This window comes from Tiliqua scincoides, chromosome 4 (genome assembly GCF_035046505.1).
Source record: "Tiliqua scincoides isolate rTilSci1 chromosome 4, rTilSci1.hap2, whole genome shotgun sequence".
In the NCBI taxonomy this organism is placed as follows: Eukaryota; Metazoa; Chordata; class Lepidosauria; order Squamata; family Scincidae; genus Tiliqua; species Tiliqua scincoides.
Window position 1 is genome coordinate 189,759,771 of NC_089824.1, and position 17,715 is coordinate 189,777,485.

A 17,715-nucleotide genomic window follows, 5' to 3' on the forward strand; every position below is an offset into this window, starting at 1 on the left:
TCCATTGTATCCTGTTTGATGTTATTTCTTAAAATTCACAGCCTGCCAGCTGCAGTGGAATAGTTCAGTCTCTCAAAGACGGTAGAGACAAAATTTGATTGTCTTATATTCTGTAACGTTATTTGGTTTGTACTTTGTCTTTATTTCACAGATTTTCGCTCAGCCAGCCAATGTGGGCAAAACCAAGATGGATGTGAACAACTTGGCTATGGTGATGGCCCCAAACTGTCTGCGATGCCAATCTGATGATCCCAGAGTTATCTTTGAAAATACCCGTAAAGAGATGTCCTTCTTGCGCATGCTAATTGTGCACTTGGACACCAGCTTTATCAAAGGAGTGGTTTGAAATGTCACTTCAAAGAAGACAGTGTGAAGGGAGCAAGGAACTCTTGCTAATATTACTTTCTCTGAACATTGGATCTTTCCCTTTCCAGACTCCTAGAATTGTGCCTGTTGCCTTAACAGCTGTTTCTTAACCAGTGTTGATTACTCCAAGGAAGTCCCATTATGGTGGAAGTTAATTATCATACCAGAAAGAGTTTTGAGAATCAGGGAGCCCAATCACAGACCATGTTCTGAGGGTACTCCCAAGAGCCTGGAACATACCAACAAACCAACCTGGGAAGTTGGTATGTCAGAGGTAGACTGTCTCTGCTTAAGCAGTGCACAAATGTTGACTGATATGGATTATACTGGGAATACACTATGCATTAAAAATGGGATAATTGTTTAGAATGATATACACATAGATACTGGCATTTTTTGCTTCCACCACCTGAAGATTAGGCCCTTCACCAGTCATACTTCCCTCCCAGAATGAAAAGGATTGCTGTTTCAGGCTATCACACTTATCCTGCCATACAGCAAACCTGCCCAGCCAGTTCTCCTATTCACATTGCTGACTGTATCCTCCTCCAACAGCTTCCACCTGCTATTTCTACCTTAAAGGACACCTGTCTCACCAAAGGCTCAGCTTTGTAGCACTAGCTGAACTGTGACTTGCAGCCTAGATTGAACTTTTACTACTCAGTTCAGATTAATAAGATCATGTGAGAAGCTCCCTTGGAGGCCTGGATCAACAGCAACATTGTCCTATAGTAAAAACATCCATGAGATGCGAGTTTGCAGAAAGTAAAGCATTTTGGAAGTGAAACTGCTTGTCCTTTCGTTCTCCTGTCACATGGTACTGTTCTGTTGTAAATCTCAATATGCTTTTAGCCCCAGTGTGCAACATTGTGTTTGAGCTAGATCGCTCAAACTGCAGAGATCCTTGTGCCCCACTGTGTAATAGCTAAGTGACAATAGGTAAATAGCTAGTAGTTAGGGTTTCCCCAGAGTGGAATGTTCCCTTTATGGTAAACAGCAGTCATCTTGTCTCCTGCTGCTTTACTCCTCATTCTAATACAGGCTGAAATCAGATATCAGGTTGCTGTGAAGCTGTGTTAGAAGCAAACATGAGTAGTCTGAAGGCTCTCACTGACCTCAATATTGTCTTTTATGTTATAGTTACCTCTCAGGCTTACTCATGACCAAACTAGAAGCAACACAGCAGATCCATGAACACATTTCCTGACATCTTATTCTTTGGCTAAAATACGTGGTGGAAGGCGATTTGGTCTGGGTCCAGGGCACCCCCTGTGTTGTTTCTTTGACTTCTGAAGCTGATAGCCATGGAGATAGGGAAAAATAAGTACCTTTATTCTATGTCTTGTCCCGTCCCCCCCCCCCCGAAGCTAATAGCACCTCCACCAGCACCACAATCCAAGGCAAAATCACACACACTGCTGCGCCTTTTAATCCCAAAAGATGTCAGGAGGTTAGATCATGGATCTTCTGCATGGCATTTAATTTGGCCCTCAGACAGTACTTGTGGTCTGAAAGACAAAGGTGATCGTCTCTAGATGGGGAAAAGGATGCTGTGCAACATGTATTCTTTCACGGATAGCATTGCATAACTCTGGTCTCCATTTCTCCTTTCCCTAAAAAGCTGAGGTTTCCCAATAAGGCTTCAGTTCCCTGATCATTTTCCACCATTAACTCCAGTCATGCTGATTAAATGAGAGGAAACTGTTTATCCTTTCTATTTCACATTACTAGACATAAAAAAAACTGAAGTATTCTATGTTCTTCTGTGTCATTTTGGAAGTGGGTGCAGCTTCTTCAGCAAACCTCTGAACTGAACAGCAGGCTTGAGCTGATGGAATGTGCAGGGAAAAAACTGGCTGGAATGAAGCGTTTTCATTCTTACAGTTAGTGCTTTGGGCACTTCCTGTGCCGGTAAGAATGTTATAAGTCTTAGAGAGGAATGAATACTTCTAAGATGGTGATTGATGTGATTGTAATGGGTAGAGGAATGAAATACTGTGACACAAGGAGACTATTGCATCTCATTATATGGAATCAAAATTTGCTACTGTTTTCCTTGTTTGAGCCAGTTCTACTGTAAAGTCAGATCTTTTAAGTTGGTCTATATGACAGTGCCAAAGTCTCTGTCACTCTTTACTTATAGTGTGCCTTTTCCCAACTAACTTTTAACTTACTTTTAATTAAATGATCAAGGCATCTGGTCCTGTTCATTTTGAAATACTATTTTACAGTTCCCAAGCAAGGCCATCCTTTGAAACCCAAACTACACATTAAATGGAGATGCACATCTCTCCACTTACATGTGATTTGGAGAGAAAAAGTGTGACATAATTCATTTGTATTAGTATTTCTCCACCCCCATTCCACTTCATTAGCTGCCACTTATGGGAAGTGGGGGAAATGCTAATGCAATATCATGCCACATGGTTTTTTTCAACTTAATGTTACCAGGGAGAGGTGGGTGGGTGGTGCCCACGCAGTTACCAATAACATAGTTTGAGCTGGAGCTGAGCCTTTAATTCAGGCATTCATTGTGATGTGTATAGAATGCTCTGTTCTCTCTCTTGTGAACTCCTGCATTTTGTGTCATGGATCAGTTTGAGGAGCTGGGTGCTATTCAAACAGGCTCCTCTGCCAGAATTTGGCCAGTGCTCTTTATATAAAACCTGAAATGGACCTTGCTCGTTGTGCCAGATGATTAGGACTGCAATCCTATATATATTTATTTGGAAGCAAGCCTATTGAACTGAACATAGTGGGACTTACTTCTGAGTAAACATGTATAGCCTTGAGTATTAAAACATTGGATCAGAGATCTTATATTTTTGATTTCTCAGACTTTCTAGGAGTACCTTGAGTGGGCTGCTGTTACAGAGTTCGAGTAAAATAAATGTTCTCTGTTTCACATGGAGCTCACATCCAAGCAACAGGTCATGGACTTATGAAGATTTGTTCTGTGTCTAAGCAGTAAGGTTACCTACCTTACTTAGGTTACCTTACTTAGCTTACCTTAAGGTTGCACAAATATTTTTTTGCTAAGCAATATTCATGGTTTCCTATGCCCTTCCTCCCCTAAAAATATATACTAAGTCCCCAACATAGACACTGGTTCTGTCTTGGAGATCTGTCTGGAAGTCAGAACATACAGAGACTGAAACAACTGGCTCTTGCAGTGGACAGACTGTTCCTGTGCGAAAGCAACAAAGCAGCTGTCCGTAACTCAGACGTCCATAACTCGGGGACCCAGTGTATATATAATAAAGTCTTTATGAAGACTGGAGTCTTTTTTCAAGATGTCCTCTGGGTGGACACCATTCCCAGGTTCAAACACTGCAGCCAACTCCATGGTGGGTAATGATTAAAATTCCCCCAGCACTTAGGTATAACACAGACTGTTTTATATTCATGCTTCTTCCCCTCCCAAGGGCTGTAAAATAGGCTGAAATTTACACTGGATATTATTTTGTTTTTGCCAACATGTTTGTAAATGTGAATCAGCAAAACTTCCTGTTCCTTATTATTATTAAAGAATTAAGCATCTTGTGGTCAATTATTGTCTTCTGAGTCTTTTTGAAAATTTGTGTCTTTATGTGTAGTTTTAGACTAGCTGTGCCTTGTGCTTTCTGGCCTCAGCCATGACTCACTGTTGATTTACACTACCTTTGGGCATGTAGAAGGCCTCATTTTTCCTGAATAATCTAGGCTGACAGCCTAGATGCAAGCATGCTTGTGGCAAATCAGCCATCTGAATACTACACCATGAGATCCAATTTCAATTCAGTCTTCTTTACCATTTTTGCAGTGGTCTGCTTAATCGTGGTCTGCTTAACTGAGTACCTAACAGAGTACAGTACTCACCTTTCTACTTGACAGGCACAGTCAAAGCAACATGATATATGAAGTGATCTGTTCATATATAGGTTTGTATGAATGCTAGTCTTTGTATTTTCCAGTCTCATTGGTTCAGGAGCTATCTGTCTTCCACATTGCCTCCTAATCCTAGTGCCGAGGCATGTAATTGCAAGTATTGTGTCATGCTCTGGGACCAGGGAGGCTGTGGAAATTATGAATCAATGTCTGAAATAAGTGGATTGGATGTGAACTAACAAACTTAATTCAGATTAGACAGAAGAACTGATAGAACAGTGGTCCTCAAACTTAGCACTGGGACCCACTTTTTAGAATGAATATCTGTTGGGACCCACCGGAAATGATGTTATTAGCCTGGAAGTGATGTAATGGCTGGAAGTGGCATCATCAGGCCAGAAACGTTTTAACACCCTATATATGTGACTAAGGGCGCAATCCTACCCTGCGCTGGAAGAGGTAAGCCAAGAGGCTTGTGCTGTATCCAGCGTGGGATAGGGGCCCAAAGTGGCTTAGCCAGAGGTCAGGGAATACTTTCCCCCTTACCTCCAGGTAAGGCATGCTGGTACCTGTGGGTCTCCTATGGGTCTCCTGAAGTGGCACAAGTCCAAGGAGAGCGGAGCAGCTTCAAGCCGCTCCGAACTTCCCAGGAACGGGGTTGGGATCCAGCATAACTGCTGGATCCCAGCCCTGCCTCCTGCTCCCCTCCTTCCTGCCTCCTCCCCACCCACCCCAGAGCCTTGTGTCGGCCCAGCTGGGCCGACACAAGGCTTGCTGCCTCCATTGGCATGGAGGTTGAAGTCAGCCTCTGCAGGCCGACTTGCACCAGCCCAAGGGCACCTCTGGATTGCACCCAAAATCAAATAAAATTATGTAAGTAAGGGCACAATCCTAACTAACTTTCCAGAATGAGGACCCAGCTGAAATTGGTTTGCAACCCACAGTTTGAGAAACAAGATCAGATAGAAGGACTGAAAGCTGATATGGATAGAAATGGTGAGCCTGTTCTGGATGGGGTTCTACCTTACTTGAAGGAATTCGGTGTGCTTCTAGACCCAGCTTTGCTCCTGAACAGAAAAGTGATAACCAAGTTTTGTCTGGTGTGTCAACTGTGACTAGCAGCTGACCTTGCTACAATTAAATATACCTTGATCACTTCAAGAGTAGATTAGTGTAACATTCACAATGTGGGGCTGCCCTTGAAGAGTGTCAAGGCTGCTGATGAGAGCTTGGTCTTTTTAACCATATTACACCAATATGATATGCTCAGCATTGGCTCCCTATTTGCTTTCAGGCCCAAATTAAGGTGCTGGTTATCACCTTTAAAGCCTTAAAGCAGGAATTCTTAACTGGGGGTATCCATGGCACTGGGGGGGGGGGGTTATGGGAAACATGCTGGGGTTATGGGACTTGAGATCATTTTGAGATCATTTTGTGAATTTAAATGGCAAATTAAAAACAGCCTTGTTAAGATGTGCTTTTGGAAGGCTACAGATCAGGTTGGCTCTGTGATTCTATATTTGTTAGGCTGGATCAGAAGTTCAAATGATTTTGGAGGTTTTGATGGCCAAGGTGAATCATTACAATCTCTCACGGACATACTTCAGAGACTGATGGCTTCTCAGTAGTCTCACCCAGCCTGTAGCTTGGTGCTCACACACACACCCATTCCAACAATCCTACTGGCCAAATGACTTCCTCTGGCACTCAGTCTTTCAGAAGAATAGTAGGGCAAAGATATTTTGGAGCATTGTCAACAAAGTATAGAGACCAATTTCCTGATATTTTCATATTAAATTACCAAAAAATTTTAAAGCATTTGTTATAAGTGTTTATAATAACATTTTATGTGTCTAACTTTTTTTAACAAGGGGGGATCTAAGCCTTTTGTTTGCAAAGCTAGTACATTCATCCATTTAACTTCTCATATCAAGAAAATTAAGTACTTGGGTGTAATAAGAACATAAGAGCCCCCCTGGATCAGGCCATAGGTCCATCTAGTCCAGCTTCCTATATCTCACAGTGACCCACCATATGCCTCAGGGAGCACACAAGACAAGAAGAGATCTGCATCCTGGTGCCCTCCCTTACATTTGGCATTCTGAGGTAGCCTGCTTCTAAAATCAGGAAGTTGCACATACACATCATGGTTAGTAACCTGTGATTGACTTTTCCTCCAGAAATTTGTCCAGTCTCCTTTTAAAGGCATCTAGGCCAGATGCCATCACCACATCCTGTGCCAAGGAGTTCCACAGACTAATTACATGCTGGGTAAAGATATTTTTAAGTTTGTCTGTCTTAACTCACCCAACACTCAATTTGAGTGGATGTCACCTGGTTCTGGTGTTGTGTGAGAGGGAAAAGGACATCTCTCTATCCACTCTATCCATCACCTGCATAATGTTGTACTTTCTCAATTATGTTCTCCCTCAGACACCTTTTTCTAGACTGAAGAGCTCCAAACACTGTAATGTTGCTTCACAAACTACATGTCAAGGTCTACTTCTCAAATGGCTTTGTCAATGTGCAGAAAACTGAAGGCACAGTATTTGGGACAGATTTCAGGAGAAGGAACACATCGTTTAGTCCAGAGGCTCCATCTTTCCCCTTCTTACAGTCAAGAGGGATACAAAACTATTATGTTATAGGCATGTGTCTCTCCCAGAAAAAACTTTAATTCAAAGGATTGTCTATTAATTCAAAGGATTGTCTAATGCTACACAGCACTGGTTCTGTCATCAGTGTCTGGACTGGAAAATGCCATTTTGAGTTGAATGAGAAGAAAAACCAATAATAAAAATTTAAAAAAAAAAATTAAAAAGGAACAAAAGGGAATTGCTAATCTTTATTTTCTGCTCATTTAGCAAATTCCCACCTTGGTGCAAGCTCTGACCCCCTGAGACCACTACCATGTGTACCCCAAGCAGAAGAACACAGCCACGACCTTGTTCCTTCCTGCACAATCCTTTTCTACAAAACTGGAAGTGCAAATCATTCTGGGAGCTTCTAGAGTGTGCTGTACTCCCCATTTTATTTAAATAGACCATGCAAGAGAGGTGAGTGAGTACAGAAGCAGATCGGTGCAACTCCATGCAAAGCAGGCTGGAGAAAAGTGGTGGCAGACCTGGAATGCCCAGGCTCTGGGGTGGACCCAGAGTCTGCCACTCCACTCACCATTCATCAGCCACATCATCTGCTTCATGAATGGGCTGACCCTGGACAGTACCAGCAACTTAAAAAACAAAAATCCTGCTTCAAAGAACCATATTCCTATGCAGACATTATAGTTGCCCTTGTTCTCCTTAAATTAGCAACCAAAGGAGAATTCAGTTCTGTAGGGCACCCCAGTGAGTCCACCCTTACTGAGAACAGACAGCATCCATCAAGGAGAGCTAGGATGAAACTGAGCCAAGACAGTTGTGGAGTTGGACATTCCAGGTTCAAATCCCCACTCAGCCATGAAGCCTCCTTAGTGATCTTGGGCCAGTCACAATCTCTCAGACTAATCTACCTGACAGGGTTGTTGTGAAGACAAAAGGAGTGAAAGAATCATAAACACCAACATGAGCCCCTTGGAGAAAAGGCAGTATAAAAAATGTAAGAAGTGCATTGATAAAATAAGAATAAATACATAATGGCAGAAATCACAGGGGTGGGGTCACGGCTATGAGGGCATGTTGGACAGCAACAGAAAGCAACATTGACCAGCTGGTTCTCAAAATATGGGGCTTGCTTTGATGCGCGCCTGTTTTTCAACTGCTCTCACAGAAAATAATCCCTGTAGCAAACAAAGAGTAAATAAAACATTCACTGCATCCATTAGTAAAGAAGTTGTTACATGCCCTTCTACAATGCAGAACATCCTTTGGAGGGAGCACATGGTACTAAAGAACAGGCTGAAAGAAAGGAAGCTTAACCCTTCTTCTGCCAGTAATTTTCTCCTGGAATTCCCTGTCAGCTGCTTTTCTTCACACAAATGTTCTGAATGGTGTTTCTGCAGGGTCTCTTATAAATTCCGGGAGAAAATTAGGAAAGGCAAGGCAAGAGTGCCTCTGCCTATTTATTAATTGAAGTATGAATAACCACAACCATGTCAGGTACCAGGCAAAGGGCAAGCCTTGCTCCTTCTGGAGAGTCTAGACACGGACACAACTCAAAGCAAGCAATACAGGCTTTCATTCAAAATCCCATCTGACCTCCAAGCTCCTCCACCTCTTCAGTTAATAACAGTGTTGATGTTTGGGTTGGAACAAAGGTTGTGTTCAAGGAAACACTGCCACCCTATGGTTAGTGTAAGAAACTTTAAATGCAGATCAGAGAGCAGTGTCTAAAGAGGTTGTGTCGGTTTTGTTTCACAACAAAGTATCCCCCCCCCCCAACTCAGACAATATCTAGTGATCTTGTGGATGCTTTCGGAGAAGTGTGGAGTAAAGAGGAGTTTGATTGGCTTTCCTGAAGCCTGAATATCAAAAACTGGAAATGAAGAGGACTCATCATACCCTGATTAGATTCTTGTCATTGTACTTAATGCACAACAAAATTCAATGCACCATCGAAATACGGACAAAAAGAAACCATATACAACAATCACTCACATCAGTCACACCCCACACACTCACTTACCCACACATTCAATACAACATGCATCATACAATAAAAAAACAATATTAAACAAAACCAAATTGCCCAAGAGCATGCTAACAGCTATCAATCCTCTCCACATTTTCCTGGGAGTAAGCCCCATTGATTCTAATGAGATTTACTTCTGAGTAGACATGTATAGGATTGGGCAGTAAGTCACCTCTTTGGTGGTAATTTTAAGTTCCGTATTTAATGTAATTATAGCTGTAGGATACAAACTGTTCAAGAATTGTGTGGTGTGTGCTCCAATAGTTCTGAATCGTCTACCTGAAGGCAACAATTCAAAAAAATTATGAGCTGGATGCAAAGAATCTCTAACAGTACTGTATGACTTCTGCAGACAGCGAGATATAAAGATGTCCTTCAAAGCTGGTAGATGAAGGTAGCTGGAAGATGAAGACCCTGATTTCTTCTTTGTAATAAAAATATGGGAGAAACAAGAAAATTAGAAATCAGACTAACTACAGATAAGAAGTCAGATTTTAAATAAAGCAATAGCCTCCCCATCTCTAAAAGAATCATAAATACTCTTGGGGAAGGTTTGACACTAGCTTGCTTCTCTGCCCAGCAAAATGGAAGTTGGCCTGGAGGAGTCTAGTAATATTTTTTGGAGATGGCATCATCAATCAGATTACTGAACCTGTTTGCTGTCTCAGATACACAGAGGCATTGCGTTTGTTGACCTATTCATCTTTGAGACTATGGACAACCTCATAAAGGATTTGTTTTTATGTTAGTATGGACTCTGTGTGAAGCATACTGCAATTATCAGCAACAGAGAACCCACCTGTAGCAATATGGAAAAGAATCTATAGAAGGAGTTGGTTTATACCAGATTCCCTGGAGACTACAGTTGACCCCCTATTTTGCAGTGGTAATCCATTCCAGAGATATCATTGTATTATGAAAATATTGTAATAATGTGAACCTAATTCATTAACAATTCCAATTGATAATTCTTTCCAAGACCTCGGAAGTTGAAGCTTCTGCCACAGAATCAAGCTATTTCTCTAAAAAGTTGATTTAAAAGTGATTTTAAAGAGTGCCTCCAGCACTCTTTAGGGGCCATGGATATCAGTTTACACAATATTGTAATTATAAACCACAAGTTAAAAGGCTGTAGCCTTCTCTCAAGACACACAACCATGATGTTACTGCTGTTGCTGAGATCTGCAAAACACTTGCATTCACATCACGGATTGGCTTATCCATCATCACCCATGAGGTCCTGTTGGCAGCAATGAGTTCATTGTAAAGTGAATAAAATATTGTATAGTGAACCTTGTTTTATTATGGAGAGTCCATTGTAAAGTGAACCCATTGTAAAGGGAGGGTCTTTTGTATTCTGTGTCACATCCTAATCACAGAGTAGTTACAGCAGACCTAGAGGACTGAATAGAAGTCTTTTGCATAAGCTGATATTAAATAAAGTATTATTTTAAACCTTGTTTTAAACCTTTAACCCATTTTTGCCTGGTCCACAGCTCTAAACATTTGGTCCCTGTTGCTTATACGCAACATTGGGACCAAATGTGGCAAATGGGCACTATAATATAACAAGGGAATTCACATATCATGTGAACATGGAGAACGGAAGGATACTGAGATGTAATCAAAAGACATTTAAGAAAAATTGCAGAAACAATGATCCCAGGTTGGTTGTGGAAAAGAGAGCAGCCAACAGAGGGTCTACCATGCACAGACTGGGTCAGATCCTGTGCTGCCTAAGGATAGAAGTGGATATAAAATAGAGAATCAGCTGAAAGAGAGGGATGTAGAGGAAAAGACTTCTTCAAGGACAGTACCTGAGAGAGAACTTGCACTGAAGGGTCAAAAAAACAGGATATCCCTAGATATATGGAGAATTATGAATAGACTTGCTCGCCTTAAAGACTGTAAAGTGCTTCCTTTTTTTCTTAAAAGATAAAAGATGAAGCAATATGGAAAGGAATCCATAAGGGGAGCTGCTTTATCCCAGATCCCCTGGAGACTATTCTAGACCATGCCCCTTTTGTAAATGGGGGAAAAAATCCAATGAAAGCTAGGATATAAAAACAAACAAAATTTCAAGCGACTAAAAGGGAATCAAGCACAGATACATTTATCACTCTCTAGTTAACAAGCCAAATTGTATCTTTGACTTCACAAGTTGTTTTACAACTTCCTGTCAGGTTAATTGCACAATATACTGGAACTTTGATGCTGGATCAGATAATCTGAAAAGATACGTTCAAATGCTCTTGGAACCTTAATTAGAGAACCTGTCTTAGAGGACAGGTCCTCTCATGGATTGAGAACTGGTTGGAGGCCAGGAAGCAGAGAGTGGGTGTCAATGGGCAATTTTCACAATGGAGAGAGGTGAAAAGCGGTGTGCCCCAAGGATCTGTCCTGCTCTTCAACCTCTTCATAAATGACCTGGAGACAGGGGTGAGCAGTGAGGTTGCAAAGTTTGCGGACGACACCAAACTTTTCTGAGTGGTGAAGACCAGAAGTGATTGTGAGGAGCTCCAGAAGGATCTCTCCAGACTGGCAGAATGGGCAGCAAAATGGCAGATGCGCTTCAATGTCAGTAAGTGTAAAGTCATGCACATTGGGGCAAAAAATCAAAACTTTAGATATAGGCTGATGGGTTCTGAGCTGTCTGTGACAGATCGGGAGAGAGATCTTGGGGTGGTGGTGGACAGGTCGATGAAATTGTCGACCCAATGTGCGGCGGCAGTGAAGAAGGCCAATTCTATGCTTGGGATAATTAGGAAGGGTATTGAAAACAAAATGGCTAATATTATAATGCCGTTGTACAAATCTATGGTAAGGCCACACCTGGAGTATTGTGTCCAGTTCTGGTCACCGCATCTCAAAAAAGACATAGTGGAAATGGAAAAGGTGCAAAAGAGAGCGACTAAGATGATTACGGGGCTGGGGCACCTTCCTTATGAGGAAAGGCTACAGCATTTGGGCCTCTTCAGCCTAGAAAAGAGACGCCTGAGGGGGGACATGATTGAGACATACAAAATTATGCAGGGGATGGACAGGGTGGATAGGGAGACGCTCTTTACACTCTCACATAACACCAGAACCAGGGGACATCCACTAAAATTGAGTGTTGGGAGAGTTAGAACAGACAAAAGAAAATATTTCTTTACTTGGCGTGTAGTTGGTCTGTGGAACTCCTTGCCACAGGATGTGATAATGGCGTCTAGCCTGGACGCCTTTAAAAGGGGATTGGACAAGTTTCTGGAGGAAAAATCCATTATGGGGTACAAGCCATGATGTGTATGCGGAACCTCCTGATTTTAGAAATGGGTTATGTCAGAATGCCAGATGCAAGGGAGGGCACTAGGATGAGGTCTCTTGTTATCTGGTGTGCTCCCTGGGGCATTTGGTGGGCCGCTGTGAGATACAGGAAGCTGGACTAGATGGGCCTATGGCCTGATCCAGTGGGGCTGTTCTTATGTTCTTATGTTCTTAACCAAACATTTTAGTCCAAAACGTACCTGGTGACAATCTTACCTCCATCCTTCCCTGCAGATTTAATTGTAAACTGTTATCCAATAAGTTTGTTCCACTGATGCCTTGGGCATATCCTATCTGAATTTTTAGATATGGATAAAAATTGGAGCCATGGAACTTCCTTCTAAAAGTCTGCTACTACCACATGCTGATCATAATCCACACTTGTAATGCAAAACTATGTTTGCACTGGCCAGCTAGATTCTCAAATGCCTCAAACAGAATCTAATTACATCCAAAGGTATATTTTCAAGATTGCTTACAATGAATTAGTTTCTGTATACTGAAAATGTGAAAACAGTGGCATACAGGAGACTTCTGCTACACTTTGTGAGAGCAGGGGGTTAAGAGACAGATAGCCCAATCCTAATGGCACTGCTTGCACAGGGAGGCTGACTGGTCTGACCTGGCCCATGACACAGAGTAAGGGGGTGGCCAGTCATACCTATGGAGCTACTCAGATCTGTGCCAATGAATTAGCTGATGCAAATCCAAGTGGCCTGTGTAAGGCCAATCGGGCTGGGAGAGGGAGTTTGGATTCGATCTGTGCTGTTGCAACTGATCCCACCCCCCTCCCAGGCCTGGCCCACTTCCCAGTTCACCCCCACCCCAAAACCCAGAACACCCTCCCACCACTCTCTCCCATCCCTTGAGTTTGCCTGCCTTGGCTGGTACAAATTCACGCTCTCCTGGCCTGGATCCAGCATAGGGAAGCCAATGCACATCTTTGTACTGGCCCAGCCTGCTCATAAGGGGGTAAGAACATGCTTTATGGCATGTTTGCAACATTCCCAGGCCAGCACAAGGGACTTGCACCCACTGAAGTCTAGGTAAAGATTGCACTCTGGTACAAATCAGGACTTCCTCAGTTTGTATTTTTTCTCTGCTGTGGATTCTTATGAGGTAGCTTTACAGCCCAATCCTATGCATGCCTACTCAGAAGACAGTCCCACTGACTTCAATGGGACCTAATCCCAGGTAAGCATGTATGGAAATGCAGCCTGACAGCTCAATCCTATCCCCCCTCCCTGCCACTAGAATTAGTGGCATTAGTTTGTGGGGTATTCTTTGCAGTCACTGCAAATGGCCTTACAGAAGTGCATGGAGTTGCACACTTCTGCTCCACCCTTGGAGAGGGTGCAGAGGCATCAAACACAGTGGCAGGATCTGGAGCTGTTAATGCTGTAGTAAGTTAGCAATGGAGGTGGGGCTGGAGGAGTCAAACAAGGCAGAGAGGGGAGAGGAAAGAGAGTGAGAAGGGGGAAAGAGGGGGTACATCTGGCGGAAATGGCACATGCTGGATCCTATCCCCTCCTTTTGAGGTTACTTGCCCCTTCTTTCTCTTTGGACTTGCACCACCTAATGCGCTGGCACAGCTCAGAGGAGACCTGTTGGTGGTTGATGGGCTTACAGATGGTAAAGGGAAATAATTCCCCTTTCCCCCCCTAAGCCTACCGATTCCCCACCCCCCACCCAGCTGGATACAGCACATGCCTGGCTGCATCGGGTGGGGGGAAACAATAGGACTGGGCTGTGTGACAAGTGACTCCCTTTCAGCCTCAGCTCCCCAGCTGCAATTATAAAGTTGCCTTACAGGGTTGTTGAAAGACCTGCATGAAATATTGCATGAGAAGTACTCTGCACACTCAAAAAAATCTACAAATGAAAATTATTATTATTGTAATAACTATTTATTATTTACAACTCACTGGAAAGGTCCAAGGCAAAAATGGCTTGTGATTGCTGAAATGGCAAGTACAGTTTGTCTTGAGGGCTCTTTGGCAACAGGTTCATCTGAGTCAGGCAGGTCCTTGAGGTGATCACACAGGCTCAACCATTCCCACAAACCCTTGCTGCAAAAATTAAACTAATTTCTCACATGGCCTGTCTCATCCTGGGGTCTTCTGGATTTGAACCTGAAAGAGGTGGTACATAACAGTGTAATCATGTAGTTCTAAATATAACCAATAATTGTAATTTCTATATTCTATATGGAAATATAATTTAATATAATATATAATTTCTGAATAGAATTTCTAATTACTCTAATTGTTATCTTTACAATTCGTTATAGCAGCTAACAAAGCCGCTTTGAATGCCTACTTGGGCAATAAAACAGGAAATAAATAAATAAATAAGCATATTATTACTCTTTAACTACCTGATTCCTTTAATAGCCATTTTAGTGCCCAATCCTATCCAACTTTCCAGTGCTGACACAACTGTGCCAATGGGGCGTGTGCAACATCTTGTGATGGAGCAGCAGTCATGGAGGCCTCCTCAAGATAAGGGAAGGTTTGTTCCTTTATCTTGGAGCTGAATTGTGGCTGCATTGGTGCTAGAAAGTTGGATAGAATTGGGTCCTTAGTCACAATGATGGTGAGAGTGTGGATTTTCAATTAATACTTGTGAATCAAGTGGGAATTCTAAATTGCGGTAGTGACTGGGGATGCAGAAGTGTCATGTGCAAGCTACTCTAGAACTAGAATAACTGTCAGATAGAATGGGTCTGAGAAAGATACAGAGTTCCAGTCTTTTCTGCAACCCCACTCAGGGCCCAATCCTATCCAACATTCCAGCACTGGTGCAGCTGCAGTGTAGGTCCTAGATAAGGGAACAAATGTTCCCATACCTTGAGGAGGCCTCTATGATTGCCTCCCCACCAAAGGATGCAGCATATGCCCCATTGGCATGGCTGCACCAACACTGGAAAATTGGATAGGATTGGGCCCTCATTCAGCAGAGAAGCTGGCCAGCCTCCAAGCACTTGCTACAATAGTCATGAACTAGATACTAGAAGATGATTAGTGGGAAGTTGAGTAAGTGAAATGTTCTTTTGCTGCCTATCATTTTTTCTATCCTTTGTTACATGAAAATCCCCTTTTTCCTTTTAGTTGTAATTTTCTCTCTATATCTGGTTATGTTACTAAAACATCATGCAGGCTAAACTTCTCCCAGCACACATTTCCAAAACTCTGGTCACAAGTCACAAGCTCATGGTTACACAACAACCACCCCCCCATGGTCACACATTATGGGAGGAAGTCTGGCATCTTAAATCATTGTTTAAGTGTCTCCTACATTACTGTATTCATTGTATTGTTTTAACCCAATCACTGCTTAAGTACTGTATGCAAACCTGAACTGCCTTGTGTGCTGCTGATTCATTGTATTGTTTAAATCCCCCCATCTAGGAAGCCAGCCATTAGACCCCATTGAATTTTGCTGATAAGGGACATCCTGAGCCTTTCAATGTTTTACACACTCCAAACACCCTGCTGGGTGGTAGTAAGCAAGCTACAATCCAGCTCAGCTCTGTCTGAAAACCCTTTTTAAGAGAGGGCTTCCTCCCACATGGGTGCTCTGGCTCTCTTTCCAAGGACCAACACATCTGTGTTGTGTCAGAGGGTCCTCCACACAGGACTCCCCCCCCCATCCAACTCTATAGGACAGGTAACTATCTTGCTGCTAAAACGCTTTCCCTTCTTCCCCCCCCTTTTTCTCCCCATCTTTAGTTAGCAGCTGGGTTTGGCAGATCAGGAGCCCCTAAAATCCTTCCCTACGGCCTTTCCTTTTTCTAATTTCCTTGGATGCACCAAATACTCTTCACACGCAACCACCATAAAAGCTAGGTACATTGGATTCAAGTATTAGGACCAAGAAACACACTTATCATTTCTCCATGTGCTTTATGTTTACCTTTGTGCTTTTGTAATAAAACTATAACCTTTTATTAAAAGTTATCTTTCTCTCAGTCTCCTCTTTAAGCAAAAGGGAATTTCTCCGCATTATGCCGTCTTGTTATCCAGCCTGCAATCCTAAGGTTCCAATAAGGGCAGTATAATAATTCCCCTAAACAAAACAGCCCTTTTGGTAACACCTTCAATCAGATCAAAGAAAAGAACCAGGCCTGTCTTATTTCCTTGTTAACATCTCCAGTATTCTGAACCTCCATGATCTGAGACAGAAATAATATTTTTCCTCTTTCCCAAGCTGGAAGCCATGTTTACAATCCATTTATTTATTTATATATTTCTCCTGGACCCAGTCTTTGTGTGTGTGTGTGTGTGCGCGCGCGCGCATGCATATATGCACTTGTGTGTGCGAGCACATGAGCATGTGTGAGAGGGTATCAACATGTTTTTGATTCTCTTCACTGATTCCACTTCATGCATCTGATATAATTCATGCACACATAAACTGAAATAAACTAATTAGTCCAGTGATTTCCAAACTTTTTAGCATCAGGACCCACTTTTTAATATGACACTCATGTTGAGCTCAGGTTCATCAGATTGGGACCATTCTGGTGGCACTGTGTTCCTCTCACCTGCCCTTCGAAGTGAACTGACAGCCCAATCCTGAGCTGCCTAGCATGTAGGGCTGCAACAGCGCCGAAAATGACTGCTGCCACATCCACCGTGCTCCAGGTGGCAAATTTTCATCCCCTTCCCCCATGAAAAGTGAGTAACCCTGCAATGGGGTTACTCAATTTTAAGTTGACCCGAAGGTTGGTGTAGAATCAAGAGCCTCCATATTGAGCTGTGAGTCCGATACGGAGGCTCTGGATCCAGTGGAGCTTCGTTCCACCAGTCCCGCCTCCCTCCTGCCTCGTTCCTTCTCACTGGAACACCTCTTCCCCACCCTCCTGCCGCTTCCCCCCTTTCCGGAATGCCTCCGCCTACCTCTCCACTGCTCAGTGGTCTGTATGACCACCAAGTGGCGGTGCTCCAGCACAGCAATGGCCAGTGCTGGGCTAGTACTGGCGGAGCACCAGAGGTAGCGCCTTACAGCAGGTTTGCAACAGTGCATACCGGTGGTGAGCTAGCATGCCAAACTCAGGATTGGGCTCCAAGGCAGTCATTTTCAACCTTTTTCACCTCATGGCACACTAACAAGGCACTAAAATTGTCAAGGCACACCATCCATTTTTTGGCAATTGACAAGGCACACCACATTGCCAGTAGGAGCCTCGCATCCCTCAATGGCCCAATTAATTAATGACCCTCCCCAAACTCCCATTGCACACCTACAGACCATTCACTGGCACACTGGTTGAAAATCACTGTTTGAAGTTGTCACTCTGGGACCCTTCTGTGTGCACAGCATGTGCTCTAGCACAGGGGTGTCATAAGGCCCTGGGGCCGGATGCGGCCTTTTTATCTGGCCCTCAGGCTCTCATCTGCCTGTCCAGTGCTGAGATGTTACTGCTGAAAGGGCAGCTCACATGAAAACAGGGCTGTCCCATATCTTGAAATATGATCAAGATTTGCCTATTTTCTCTTCTGTCATTTGCAGCTAATGAGTTCCTAAGTGAGAAAAAGTACTTAT

The 17,715-nt window shown here is 43.0% G+C and overlaps 1 protein-coding gene across 1 annotated transcript in view; it reads left to right on the forward strand.

Moving 5' to 3' along the window:
* The window catches only part of LOC136649086 (rho GTPase-activating protein 39-like), an 87,313-nt gene extending 83,397 nt beyond the window's left edge, over window positions 1–3,916 (forward strand). Inside the window, exon 10 of the mRNA XM_066625500.1 lies at window positions 152–3,916. Coding sequence (XP_066481597.1) covers window positions 152–346 — 195 coding nt within the window. The 3' untranslated portion in view covers window positions 347–3,916. The remainder of the gene's footprint in view (window positions 1–151) is intronic.
* Window positions 3,917–17,715: the final 13,799 nt, after the last annotated feature.